Source organism: Poecilia formosa, unplaced genomic scaffold (assembly GCF_000485575.1).
Source record: "Poecilia formosa unplaced genomic scaffold, Poecilia_formosa-5.1.2 Scaffold169, whole genome shotgun sequence".
NCBI classification, from domain to species: domain Eukaryota; kingdom Metazoa; phylum Chordata; class Actinopteri; order Cyprinodontiformes; family Poeciliidae; genus Poecilia; species Poecilia formosa.
The window spans coordinates 1073053-1087038 of record NW_006800108.1 but is presented as its reverse complement, the minus strand read 5'-3'; the positions used below and the strand labels follow the sequence as shown (position 1 = coordinate 1087038).

At 40.8% G+C, this 13986-nt stretch overlaps 2 protein-coding genes across 17 annotated transcripts in view; one reads left to right on the top strand and one right to left on the bottom strand.

Annotated features, from left to right (window-relative positions):
- Nucleotides 1–316: 316 nt before the first annotated feature.
- Nucleotides 317–4462, top strand: cyp51 (cytochrome P450, family 51). Its single transcript, XM_007564923.2, has 10 exons — nucleotides 317–633; nucleotides 728–826; nucleotides 1303–1479; nucleotides 1557–1683; nucleotides 2236–2410; nucleotides 2521–2640; nucleotides 2730–2925; nucleotides 3045–3140; nucleotides 3254–3413; nucleotides 3503–4462. Exons 1-10 carry the CDS (start codon nucleotides 472–474, stop codon nucleotides 3679–3681), a joined length of 1491 nt encoding a protein of 496 aa, XP_007564985.1. The 5' UTR covers nucleotides 317–471; the 3' UTR covers nucleotides 3682–4462.
- A 720-nt stretch (nucleotides 4463–5182) lies between these two features.
- The window catches only part of akap9 (A kinase (PRKA) anchor protein 9), a 76183-nt gene continuing 67379 nt past the window's right edge, over nucleotides 5183–13986 (bottom strand). For 13 of the 16 annotated variants that reach the window (XM_007564907.2, XM_016677914.1, XM_016677926.1 and 10 more), the window contains 12 exons: nucleotides 13404–13596; nucleotides 12275–12425; nucleotides 11860–12186; nucleotides 10871–11343; nucleotides 9739–9844; nucleotides 9382–9576; nucleotides 7501–7710; nucleotides 7181–7413; nucleotides 7018–7100; nucleotides 6757–6910; nucleotides 6227–6357; nucleotides 5183–5720 (listed from right to left, as the gene is read on the bottom strand). In XM_007564907.2, the coding sequence (XP_007564969.1) occupies nucleotides 5677–5720; nucleotides 6227–6357; nucleotides 6757–6910; nucleotides 7018–7100; nucleotides 7181–7413; nucleotides 7501–7710; nucleotides 9382–9576; nucleotides 9739–9844; nucleotides 10871–11343; nucleotides 11860–12186; nucleotides 12275–12425; nucleotides 13404–13596 (2300 nt within the window). In that variant the 3' untranslated portion in view covers nucleotides 5183–5676. The remainder of the gene's footprint in view (nucleotides 5721–6226; nucleotides 6358–6756; nucleotides 6911–7017; nucleotides 7101–7180; nucleotides 7414–7500; nucleotides 7711–9381; nucleotides 9577–9738; nucleotides 9845–10870; nucleotides 11344–11859; nucleotides 12187–12274; nucleotides 12426–13403; nucleotides 13597–13986) is intronic. The other 3 variants (XM_007564921.2, XM_007564922.2, XM_016677916.1) reach the window with 1 other exon arrangement.

Below are 13986 nucleotides of genomic sequence, written 5' to 3'. Positions count from 1 at the left end.
TTAAATAATTTTTGAAGACTTGTTTCAGGAATATCTGGCTGGTTCTGTGGTTCGGCAGAATTAGCCCGAACTATTCACCACACTATTTACCGAACTAAAAGCGACATTGACGTGTTTTCTATCAACCGAAGACACTTTTATCAAAGAAAATTTTACAAAAAAAATCAATCAACTCGATCGAACGGACGCTACCATGACATCATATAGCAAGACATCGCTTCAGGTACCAACAACCAATCACAATCGCAGCTGCTTGACTGACACGTGTCCAGTAGCCAATCAAAATCCGTAAACGGTCAGGCGGGGGCGGAACTGGAAGTGACAGGTAGCAACGGTCCATACTGCGAAGACCATCAGACCAGCTGAACGGAGATAAGACTCCGCAGTTGGACACCTCTCTGGTTCTTTCTGCTTCAGCTGCCGGAGTGAGAAGGAAACTTTTATGCGTTGTGGTTGTTGAGGGTCTGAAAAATGTCGACGCAGTTTTACCAGATGAGCACCAAGTTGCTCGGGGACACTATGGGTAAAATGAACGAGAACTTGACCTCCCTGGTTCTGGCTGCTTCTCTTTTTACCCTGACTTTGGGTTATGTCTCCAAAAGGCTGCTCAAGGAGTCTGAAGACAAAGACGCGGTAATTTACAGTTTTGTTAAATATTGACTGTTTAAACTGTAAACTAAAAAAATCCAGGTCTATATTAACTATTGTTTTTGTTTTGTTGTTACAGAAATATCCGCCCTACATTCCCTCCAGCATCCCATTCCTCGGGCATGCCATTGCTTTTGGTAAAAGTCCAATTGAATTTCTGGAAAATGCTTATGAAAAAGTAAGTAATGATCCTAGATTGTCTTCTGCACGTCCAAACTAAAGACATTTAAGTCAGAAAAGTGTAAACTTTGATGCAATAGAGTCAAATATTTAATTTGTGTTAAAACTTCAAACTTAAATGCTTTTGTTGAGATTTTATGTAATGTATAAACCTAAAGCAACAGACATTAAATAATGTAGTAGCTCATGTTTCCTCATGATTTGCTGTGTTAGTTTTCAGTTGGACATGATTGCTTATTTAGGAGACTTTTGAAATCGGTTTAATATAAATTTTAAGGCAGAACATTGTTTTCTGCCAAAGGCATAAATAATATAGTTGTTACTAGCAAACCTGCTTTTATGGTACTTTGAACCAACCAAAAACCCGAATTTCAGCCAAGACATTATAATAAACCAACCAGTTTTCTATTGGAATATTTCCATAGTAAATATGAATTTTCATTTATTTACCAAGTTTTGTTTCACCCCCTCCAGTATGGTCCCGTGTTCAGCTTCACCATGGTGGGGAAAACTTTCACTTACTTGCTGGGCAGCGACGCAGCCACACTTATGTTCAACAGCAAGAACGAAGACCTGAACGCAGAAGACGTCTACTCCAAACTGACGACCCCAGTGTTCGGGAAAGGAGTAGCCTACGACGTCCCAAACCCTGTGAGATCACGTCAAGTGATTTAGAGGTCAACATGCAATTGGAGTTCAGATTTAACCACTCTTTTATTCTGTTACAGATTTTTCTGGAGCAGAAAAAGATGCTGAAAACTGGACTGAACATCGCTCATTTTAAAGAGCATGTAAAGTTAATCGAGTCAGAAACCGTTGAGTATTTCAGGAGATGGGGAGACAGTGGAGAGAGAAGTAAGCTGCTTTGCTGTTTTAAGTTTTATTATACATCTGTGCATTGGGTGCAAACCTGAAGGTAGAGCTAATAAAGATATAATCTGACATTTTAATAAGGTACATATGCTCTATACTGAAATGACATGCCACAAAATGGAGTCGAGTAAAGAAACTATTGTGTCATCTGCATAATGGCAAACCTTTTCTGTGACAAAAAAACAGAATTAAAAGTAAACCTAGGGGAACTCTTTTGAAATTCTCCATAAACTGCCTCAAAACAGCTAAATTATTTTATTAAACATTTTGGTTTTTGCTTTACCGATTTTTATTTTGTCACTATACCTGCTTACATCATGGTTTAATAGGCACCTGTAATTCTTAAAAGCAAACCAATAAAATTGCCGTTTGAGTTAGTGTACCAAAATCCACAAGCCGTATTCTAGGAGTTCGATAATTCAAGCCTAAATTTGATAGATAAGCCCGAGTCTGAATTTTGAGATATAAAATTTATAGGAACGTTGCAGAAAATAAACAAAACGTAACAGGTTTTAACCCTTTGAACTCTTTCAGATCTGTTTGAGGCGTTGTCGGAGCTGATCATCCTGACCGCCAGCAGCTGCCTCCATGGGAAGGAAATCCGCAGCATGCTGAATGAACAAGTGGCTCAGCTCTACACCGACTTGGACGGGGGGTTCAGCCACGCCGCTTGGCTTCTGCCCACCTGGGTTCCTCTCCCAAGCTTCAGGTAATAAGGGTCAGCTGCACGTTTAGTGTTTAATCTGCCACTGAGGTATTTGTCTAAAATGCCCAAGAGACGGCGCCTAAATCTTGCTTCATAATGACTTTTGGTTTTAGGAAACGAGACAGAGCTCACAGAGAGATCAAGAACATCTTCTTCAAGGTGATTGAAAAGCGGAGGAAATCTGGAGAGACAGCCGACGACATCCTGCAGACTCTCATCGATGCTACTTACAAGTAAGACACTGTCATACCTATTTTAAGATTTTAGTTTATCTTAAAATACCAAAACAGAACATTTGGACTAAACTAACTTCACATTGCAGAGATGGTCGGCCACTGACCGATGACGAAATTGCTGGGATGCTGATTGGTCTCCTCCTGGCGGGTCAGCACACATCGTCTACCACCAGCGCCTGGTTGGGGTTCTTCTTGGCCCAGGACAAAGCTCTTCAGGATCGCTGCTACGCCGAGCAGAAGGCTGTGTGTGGAGAAGATCTGCCGCCGCTAGACTTTGATCAGGTCAGAGCCAATAAGTAACGATTTGGTTTTATTAACGACATCCAGATCTGATTACTGTAAGACCTGCCAGAAATAACTTGGATTGGACCAGTCTCCAATGTTACTCTGATGTTTTTCAGCTGAAGGATCTGAACTTGTTGGAACGCTGCCTGAAGGAGACCCTGAGGCTCCGCCCACCTATAATGACCATGATGAGGATGGCTCGCACACCTCAGGTGAATTCAGTATTTATACGTCATCTATATTTCTAGCTCTACATGCTTTCATTACTTCCACACCCAGTTTAAGGAACATTAAAGCCAAAACAAGTGCCTACATATCTGTTTAGACTGCCGCAGGATACACCATCCCCGTCGGCCACCAGGTCTGCGTCTCCCCGACCGTCAACCACCGTCTGCGCGACGCCTGGATGGAGAGGATGGAGTTCCGCCCGGAGCGGTACCTCAACGACACTGCTGACAAGTTTGCCTACATCCCGTTTGGTGCCGGTAAGAGGAACCACAGTAATGACTTTTAAACCACCACTCCTCCGACCAGTCTGTGTAACAATTAATCTACCATCCTCTACCACCTTCAGGTCGCCACCGCTGCATTGGGGAGAACTTCGCCTACGTCCAGATCAAGACCATCTGGTCCACGTTGCTGCGCTTGTACGAGTTTGAGCTGGTGGACGGATATTTCCCCACAATCAATTACACGACGATGATTCACACCCCGCATAACCCCATCATCAGATACAAGAGGAGGAAGCAGTGAGAGACGAAGGATAGATGAGAGAATCAAAGACTTTCATGAACTTCTTGGTTTGGTTTTAATTGAAGCTCTGACATCTGGGGACTGGAAGGAAATGCAAATTTATGCTCCCAGTGTCAGCCCTGCAGTAAGTCTGAAGACTGGTCAGAATGTCAGCATCATTTTAGATGCTTCCTGTCTAAGACACACAAAGCTAATGTGAGTTTTCACAGGTGGAAATCAGATGGGAAGACAAGTCCATTGACTTTTATTAAGAGTTTGAAAATAAATCGTCTTCCTTAACAGCTTCTCTGCAATCTCTTTAGTTTATGAAATCTGAAATGCATTTCTAAAGGAGGAAAAGCTCATGTGTGCACAAGGAGAACATGATTCTAGTTGACATTTTAACTCGCGTTACCACTGTGTAAAGTGATCATCCTCATCATAAGATGGTCATAGAAAAACGGAGTGTCTTAAGTCAGAGGCTTCTTCTAATGCACTGTAATACAGACTGCTACAGAAGATCCTTTCTATCCACAGCCATCCCCCATTCCTTCAACTCACGCTGCTTGGTGGTGGGATAAAATTGGGTAATTTGTCTCATTTCAAGTTATTTCTGACTTTACTTTTCTTTTTTCCCTTGAGACAAAATAACCTAGCTTTGCCATTTTCTGACTGATTATATATTGAATAATATGCCGATTTGTCTGCCATTTTGGAAGAGTAACAATAAGAATAGTTTCTTTGTCAAGTTGTGTGTAACGGGAAGTCATTACCAACTAAATGTTTGAATAAAACGTTTTGATAAAAATGTCCTAAATGAGATTTATCCATAAACATTCTCTATATAAAGGTTGAAATAGGACAGCGTTAGCTCATGTTACTAGTGTTTACTCGAAAATTATTAGTGATTTGGATATTTTACAGAAGACAGCTTTCTGCAGGTTTCCCAAACAAATTTAAGACTTTTAAAGGGTAATAAGACCTATATCTCCACAGAAGTGTATAAAGTTCGACTGCTAACTGGTGATAGATTTACACTTACCATAGACGTTAAAAATGTTAGCTAGCTAGTTTATATTAGCAGCTAGCTAACCGTAGCCTCGTCTATCTCGATTAATGAAGATGTCTGGGTGCGACTCAAACGTTTGCCTGACGAAAAGTCCCGCGAAAGACAAAAAAAAAAAAAAAAAAAATTACATTAAATAGTTATGTCAAGAAAAAAACTTAGAGCCGCTGCTCCTCCACATCAGGAGGAGCCAGTTGAGGTGGTTCGGGGCTGATGCGTCCAAGAAAGAAGGGACAAAGTATTATTTTACTTACTTAAGTAAGTAAAATAATACTTAATTTATTACTCTCAGACAGGGGCGGATAAGACCTTCCTCCTGGCTCTGATTGGTTGTTTTTGACTGGAAATGAACTTTATCCCTGGAAATGTTTTAAAATTTCTTTAGCACAGATATAAGTACCATTTTCAGGACATTTTTTTTTTAATTGACAGCTGAAACAAAACAATGGAAACGCCTTTGAAATAATGTAGTCCTCTTTATTTTTCAGTTTTTGACAAAATACCCCAAAAATTCAAAGCTCCTACGCTTTACAAAAATACGTTCTCTACAAATGTCTCCCTTTAGTCTGCCCGGTCTAAACAAAACACAGTGTAGTGAAGAACATCCAGTAGCAGCCTCCTTAACAGTAAACCCAAACATTCTCAACGCAACGCTCCACCCACGCAACAACAAACATATAAATTAACCACAAAACGTCTTTAAATTAGCATGAGACAAATATACATGATTGAAGATCATCCACAACAAAGAGGCAGATTAAATTACAAACATCGCTGTGTTTCAAGTGCCGCCGACACGAAGCCTGGATACAACAAGTCGTACGCTAATATAAAAATGTGTTTTGGTCCACGTGGAGAGACAGTTCACAGCAGGATGATAGAAAACAGCAGAGCGCTCCGCACGAGAAAAGGCAACTGAGTTTCTTCAAGCCAAAGTAGTCGGTCAGCGTCTATCTTCTCAAGCCAAAGTGCAACTGGGCGTATGAAGAAGCACCTGAGGGAGTAAAAGGACAACCAGTGTTACAAAACTCACCTGGTCAGAAGTTTAAATACAAAGTACCCAGAAACTGTACTCAAGTAAGAATAGAAATACTCCCAACATATTTTTACTCAAGTAAAAAGTAGCTGTTCAAAAAATTACTTAAGGGTAAAAAAGTATTTGGTACTCAAGTACTGAGTAGCTGATTAAATTACCAATCAGTTAATATTTAAAAATTACATCATCAGATGGATTACATCATCAAAATATAAAGCTGAATTTACTCTCATGAAACACTTTTTAATAGACGGTAAATTGCGAAAATAACTTGCTACATATGGAAAGTTCCAGTTGTTATGGATACATTTTCAAATATATTTACTCACAGGACATTTAAAGAACTTCATACAACTAAAATAAGCAGAAATATCCATGCAGAGATGTGAAACTTAAAGGGTTGACATCCAAACCAACTTGTCTCTTCATGAGTTCAGATGTTTGTTTCGTTCAGTGCCGGTTACCTGATGTCACGCTGCCCAGCCTCCTCTGCAGAGCCTCCAGCCTGGAGATGTAGTCGGTCAGCGCGCGGTCCGGGTCGTAGCTCTGAAGGTGAGAGCAGGTCAGAGCGCCGTGGTCCCCCACCGTGTGGAACCTGCACAATCACCAAAAAAAATACACACAACTTACATCATCAACTTGTATTTGAATGTTAATGTGTTAATGGGTTAAAAATATTTGATAACTTTGAGGTTTAACAAATGTTTATTAATCTTTAAAACTTCACACAAAGAAGGGAATCATTCTGAATCAGAATGGAAATTATAATTTTTTTTTTAAGATTTGAAAACTGCTTTGAGTTCAGGGTAGGACGTAGTTACAAAGTTGTTTTTTGTTATTTTAAATGCAAATGTAGGTATTTTTTTGTAAAGTTGTGGCTTAATTACTGCTCTGATGGTCTTTTTTTGTTCTGTATGCTCCAGTTAACATTTAATCTGCTACTAAATTAGTTGACGATTATTTGAATAATTGATTAAATTAAGTATTATCTAACCTGTGGTGTGAGGAAGAGACGCCTGACCGTGGAGATTCCCGTCCACTCCGTCCTCTGCTGCTGGACACTCCTCCTCCTCCTCCTCCTGCTCCTCTGTCTCTGTACATGTCCACACTACCTGGGTGAAGAAATGGTGAGTCTCTCACCTCTGAACCTGAAAAAGATAAAAATAAAAAATAAAAAAAAAAGCATAAGAATTTATCCTAAAATTACTTCAGGAAAAGCAAAAACAGCATGATTTTACTGGTTTGTTTCTCTGACCTGTTCCGTTTTTGCTGATGCTGCAGGAAACCGTGGAGCTCATCCCCGTCGCCTTGTGCCATCGCTTCACAAGGAAACGCATTCTACGCAAGAAAAACATTTAGTCAACCACTCAATTCCTTTAAAAGTCCACAATCGTGAGCCTCCACAGCAAGCGGCCCACCTGGAGAGGGCGATGGACACTCTGACGGCTGAGCGGAAGCGGCTCAACCCCCGGCGGCGCTGGCTGAACGACTCCAGGCTGGAGAGCGAAGGCCGGCCGCCCATCTTGGACAGGAGCGACAGAGTGGCTTCCTCACACTCCTGGAAGCCGCCAAGCAGCAGCAGCAGATACTTCTTCTGGTAGATCAGCGCTTTCCTGAAGCTTTCTGACCTCAGGTACTTCCCATACATCCTCTGAAGGACCGACAGAGGAGAAGAAGAGCTGATTAGCTGCCTGTGGTGAACACCTGATCGTACAGGTAACGTGTGTCTCAGCCTTACTTTTCTTACCTTCAGCGCAGAATTGTCGGCGCCAGGCCCGGTTATCTCTCGCAGCGCGTCGGACCTAATTTCTCCCCTGAGACGAGCCACCTGGGACTGAGACAGGTGCAAAGCTTTTTCCAGACGCAGCTTCTCCCGAGTCCAAGCTTCCCGTTCCTGAGAAAGGAGCATCGCTCCCGAGTCTGCCTTTGACACGCCTCTCCTGCTGGGCTGCAGAGGAGAAAGGATAGAGAACTATGATACCTCTAGTACAGCACCAAGTTACTCTATACAAGAGGAAGATACAGAAAAAAGGTTTAGGATAAATATAAATTAAATTTATTTCATATAAAATGTAACAAAAAATTTTTTTTATGTTGCATAAATGTTTGCATCATTATATTTAAGGAAATTACAGTCTATACTAGGGCTGCCACTTATTAGAAATACATTAAAATCTTTATGGAAACATCAACATCTCCTGGCAGGAGAGATTTTCCTAGACAAAAATGGACTAAAAACAGTATTTAATGTTGAGGAATTGTATTCGTTAAGGCATCAACTAAAGATTATTATTCGCAATTTTTGAATTTATCAATTAATAAACGATTAATCGGATGTAAACATTTTTTTTCATTGTTGGAATTGCTTTAAAATGTAAATAAAAAATCTTTTCTTTTTAAAAAAGAAAGTAAACATGCAATAATAGTTTTCCTTTCATGGATGCTTGATCATTTGCATTAAAGGATGCACTGGCATCTGTATAAAAATAATTGATATTAATTTCTGCATGAAAATGTAGAGTTAATCTGTTGGTTATTTTTCTGATAAAAATGATAACAGGAATTTTTAAACAGAATTTGAGCCAGGTGAAGATAAAACGTTTTTAGGTGGTAATGGCCACATGCACCACTAGGGGGCTTTTGAGCTCTTCTCTCAAAGAAGCGACTGAAAATCACTCGTGATTCATCCCCCCTATTTTCATGTAATAATGATCAAAACATCCTATATTTGTAGTTGGCACATTGTTAAGACGTTTTAGAGGCAAACGCTTGTTGTTTTTGTGAACTTCAGAAGCGTTTTATTTTAGTTTTATGATTATTTAGACATCATAATTCTGTGCATGAGTTGTGTACTAGACTATATGATGGCCGCTAAGCTAACGACAGAAGCTAAACATGTCAATTGTCATGTTTGTGAAAACGCAGATATTTAAATATATCTTCTTATTTTGTTAGCTCTTATAGGTAATCCTTCATTGTTTTGTGAATTTTAGAAGCATTTTATTGTTGTTTTAAGAGTAGTTAAACTACGTTTCTGGTTTGTGTACGTCAGTTGTGTACTAGATAACGGCCATTAAGCTAACGGCAGAAGCTGTAAACATGTTTATTGTTTTAGTGAAAACACAGATATTTAACCATATCTTCTTATTTTGGTTTATTAATTAGCTCATATGGGTAATCCTTCATTTTTTTGTGAATTTTAGAATAATTTTATTCTAGTTTTAAGAGACAGCATTTCTGTGCATCAGTTGTGTACAAGCCAACAGCAGCAGCTAGAAACCCATCTATTAACATTTTAGTGTCCCAAACACATATGTGGCCGTTTCTTATTATTACTTTGCTTTATTAATTAGCTCTTTCTTCCACTTTTTGACATTGGGCAGAATGTAATGTCATGTTCATGTCTGATTTACATTATACTGCTGCATGAGAGAATCATCTGAAAATCCCTTGTGATTCTTTTGTCCCTATTTTCAGGGGTGTAACAAAGAGGGGAATATACAAATATGCAGCTAATTACTCCTTTCGTCTTGGCCTGTCACTTTATTTTTAATAATTACACACAGAAACTCGTTATTTTGCAGGATTTCTGTGGATGACAATCCTGTGATGCACCTACATGGCCAGCGGATCCCGCTCCAGCCTGCCGGTAGCGGCACAGCTCCTCCTCCAAGCGCAGCGTGTGGTTCCTAAGATCGTTCTTTTCCTCGGTCAGACGGCTCACGAACCCGGTCAGCTCGGCGTTCTGCCTCAGCAGCCGCTCCGTCAGGCTGTTGGAGGAGCTGGACGAGCCTCCTGCCAGCAGGGAAACACTCTAAGGGAGACAGATGATGAGCTGTCACAAACGAGATCCACAGATGCTGTTTGGAAAACACCAGCAGCTGACTGCCGCTCGTCCGCCATCACATATGCTCAGTCTTCCGATTTTTTATTAATGGAGTTACAATAAGCAGAAGATGAAATGAAGATAACTGACCTCTGGGATGAAGGGCAACCCTGGGGATTGCTGCAGCAGGCCGATGACCTCATCAACACTGGACTGAATCCATGACAGCTCCTCGCCGTCAACCTCCGCAGTCGACCTGCAAAGATCCAACCTTTAATTTGAAGTGTGAGGAAAAAAATCCCACATTCAGCAGTCATTAATTTTTTATTATAGTTCCTTTTGCACCTTTTTCAATAATCTGACCAGGGTGTCTAAACTTTTGATAGTAAACGTTAATATGTCATTGACATGAACCACTTTTTTCCCCACCAGTACTCAAAATGGCACGAGAATGTTGCCATGACAACAAGGGAGATATTACTTTATCTTCACAAAGGTTACAAGAAAATACCTATTTGCTCAAATTTGGCCTTTATTTAAGTTTAAAACGACTGGATCTGAACTGGACGAGGATACTGGTTAGTTTCACCACCACAAAGGACGATCACAAAAATCTAAAAAAAAATCCTACACTGCTTAGGATCGTCACTACTGTACAGGAAACATTAAAAGGGATATTTAAATTTGGGATTGTACTGCTTCGGTCCATGTGCTCAAAAAAAAAACAACAACACCCAGCTGTTTTCTGGTGTCTGGAAAATTAGCTATTTCAAAAAAACCTCCAGATAGTTAAGTCACATTCCACGGGCACTGCATCGTTACTTAGCAACCCCAGCCCGTTACCTAGCAACCCAAGTGGAACTCCTGCACGCTTGGTCAGTTGGTTTTACCACTGTATTCACTGTTCTATGGCTGCTGGAAAAGACAAGTGTCCAGACACCACTTGCTGCATCGTTGTTGTTTGTGCAGGAGGCTCTACTTTTGCTTTTCAAAGATGTGAGGTTGGATAATTTCAAATCCGTTTCCCCATCTGTCTTTTTATGTGCGAGTGTAAACTTTGAGTTGGGGGTCGTGGCCAGCAGCAGATTATGTGGATTTAAAGTGACAAGACGCCCTATAGCAGCTCCAAATAGGTGGCAGAACTGAGTAGACTAAAATGTAATTATTTAACAATGATTTTGTGTGGAAACTGTGATGAACATTTTTCTGTTTGGCCCACAGACTGATCCTAACCTGTTCAAGGAACTATAATAGGTCAAGTTTAATGTAAGGAACTGATTACCTGTCCGCCGTCTTGCTGGCCATGCTGCGGATCTTTGAGGAAACGAGGTGGAGCTTCCCGACGACCCTGTCGACCGTACGCCACGGGCCGTGGTGCGGCCCGCCTGGGGGGTCGGCCGGGAAACCCTCCGTGTGAGGCGACGCGTTGGCGCTTGCTGACTGAGCGTTCCCGCTCTTCTGCTGGAGAACCCAGTCTTTGGTCCGGTCGGTGGGCTCGCCGTGCCAGACGGCCTGCGGAGCTCCACTCTCCTCCAGCCTCTCCTTCTCTTCCTCCAGGCTCTTCCTCTTCTGCTGCTCCTCCTCCAGCTGCTGTTTGACCTCTGACATTCGTACCTTCAGCCGGTCCAGTTCGGCTCGGGCCTCCTGGAGCCCGTCCTGGTCTTGTCTGGACTTCTGATTGGCCAGTGTTAGTTCCTCCTCTTTCTGTACCACTTCGAGCCGCTGGGCCTCCACCTGACTGAGGAGATGGACGACCTGGAGAGGAAACAAACAAAAAAAAAATAAATACAGATGACTTTATCCAGTAAAACAATAAAAAAAAAAAAGGCAATTAAAATCGCTTACAAATCGGCCTGTCACAATTAATTTGGCTGAACTATAAATTGTCCCAGAAGTTATAAACAATAATAGACCATTTTCAAGTTCAATTAAAGGTATAATACAAGAACACATCCTCAAGGATCAATAAACTTTAAACGCTAATAAATATTTAAGACTGGTTCTGGGAGACATTTTAAAAAGTCCAAAATAAATAAATAAAACAAAATCATCAATTTTTTTGTAGAAAAAGAGAAGAGAAAAAAATTTATAAATCATGCAAATGAAAATTATTATTCATATGATTTATTTATTGCTTATTGCGACAGGCATACTTTAGGCATACCAAAACCATTTAGAAAATTGATCATAAAGATCTCTAAACAAATATCAATAATCAGAATGGAAACTATTTTAATTCATCGTGTGATTAATAGATTAATTTAATCTCACCTGTGTGTGTTTGTCATCCAGCTCCCTCTGCAGTTTTTCCAGCAGACTTTCTTCTCCACTTTCCCTCCCATCATGGCCGCCACCCTCCACACCGGATAGCCCGCCGGCCCGCAGCTCCCTCTCTCTCCCCAACGCGGCGCTCATCTCCTGGGCTTTCGCCCGCTCCGTCTCCAGCTGGACCTGGAGCTCCTGCAGGTGCCTCTGCAGGCCGAGGCCGACTTGCTCGGCCTGCTGGGAAGTCTGTGACGACGCCTGCCGCTCCTGCTGCAGCGTCTGCGTGAGTCGGTCCGCCAGCGCCTTCTGCTCGTCCAGAGCCAGCTGCAGGTCCTGGAGGAAACCAGAACTTTCCTAAAAACGACTGTTTTACAATAAAACAAGCCGTCAGGCGCAGAGTGAAGACGCTCTGATGTTTCACCTCCAGCTCCTCTCGTTTGGTGTCCTCGTCTCGACCGGAGCGGCACCGCTCCTTCTCCGCTGCCCACTGAAGGTCTCTGCTCCGCTTCCTCTCCTCCATCAGCTCGTCATTCAGGGCGTCCAGCTCTGCAGCTTTCTGAGAGACCTCCACCCTGTCGACACGTTAAATGAAAATCTGAGGGGTTTTATGACCAAAATGTTATCTTTTAAACAGTAAATCCTGGAGAACTTCATGTTATTTCCACTAATAACATAAAGACATTTTAACAGATTTTTTTCTTCAAACATTAGCAGTTTTATTTGTAACTCCACCATGAAAATAAAAGACTTATTTCAACTTTTAACTCGAGTTGTTCTTTATCTCCAGTTAGTTTTAATCATTTCTTATAATTTTCATAACAGTGGTGGATCAATTTGTTCTTTATTCACTGTTTGTATTTATTGACTAAATCTGTTCAGTAAAGTCATTTTATCCTTGCTTTGTAGGGCCTTAGTTTGTTTTTAGCAAAACAAATTTATCATGAAAAACAGCCGTTTGGTGCATTTACAGAAATGTTAATTATCCTGCATCGTCCAAGTCAAATAGATGATTCCTTTTTATATTTTAAAGAATGACTTGGATTTCACATTTTAAAGGTTATATTGTTTATTTGTTTAACTAAGAACTTTGGATTGGTGTAAATCTTCAATTCTGAATTTCTTCCCTTGTTTTATGTCTCTGAACTGCAGAAATAAAACATCTACACCAAACTGAAGAGAGAACTTTGCAGTTTAATGCACGACTAATATAATTAGGATGACACTTTCTGAACGTTTTAGGCATGAACCAGGCGTTTAAGTCGTGAAATGTTGAATTTCTGGAGAAATATTTACTGAACCAACTCCAGAGAATGATTTATAATCTGATAAAAGATGATTACAACCTTCCTATTAATATTTATAACCATTGAAAAATGTATTTAGCATTTGCAACGTCAAATAAAATACACAAATCCAAGTTAGTTTTTTCTTCTTCTTCCTTGAAGAAGAAAGTTAGTTTTTGTAAGCCAAAATTTGGCTTACAAAAACTACACACTGAATTAAAATAAACACCAATCATGTTAAAAAGCGATTTCTTCTGGGTGTCTGACCTCAGTGTGTCCAGCTCCTTCAGGTGTTTCTGTTGGGCCTTCAGCGTCGTCTCCAGCTCCAGTTTAGTCTGAGAAAGTTCTGCTTTCATTTCCTCTAAGATCGACCCGTCTGCCTCTGCTGCTCCGTCGGCTGCTCTTCCTCTCCGCTCCTCCATGGTTCCTCCAGCAGCTAAAGACAAACCAGGCTGTGCACCTAAACAATAAAACAAATATTTACACAAATAGGGTGAGGTTAAGATGAAAAATGCTGATATTTTTTAAAACAACTAAAATGTGAAGTGGACCTAACCCCTGTTAAAATGCAAGGTTTTTGTGACATAAAGCAACAATAACAGATCATTTTGAAACATTTCCCACCTTTAACGTGGATAAAATGTGAAAAGAAAAAAATGAGTACACCTTTAAATTGATACCTTGTGAAAGCATCTATTGATTCAGTTTCAGCGTTCAGTCTGCCAACAATTACAGTGAATCCGATATATTTTAATTAAAAATCAAACGATCCACAAGGATTTTAATGACGCGTCGCTGGTGTCAAGTCGGTCCAGCTGGCTGTAGAGGGCGCTCTTCAACTAAACCCAGG

Bases quoted from the DNA above. Each gene is read 5' to 3' on its own strand.
- cyp51 (XM_007564923.2), top strand. From the start codon at position 472: ATGTCGACGCAGTTTTACCAGATGAGCACCAAGTTGCTCGGGGACACT. The intron at 1,480-1,556 runs GTGAGATCACGT...ATTCTGTTACAG, and splicing joins CCTACGACGTCCCAAACCCT to ATTTTTCTGGAGCAGAAAAA. The intron at 2,926-3,044 runs GTCAGAGCCAAT...GATGTTTTTCAG, and splicing joins CGCCGCTAGACTTTGATCAG to CTGAAGGATCTGAACTTGTT.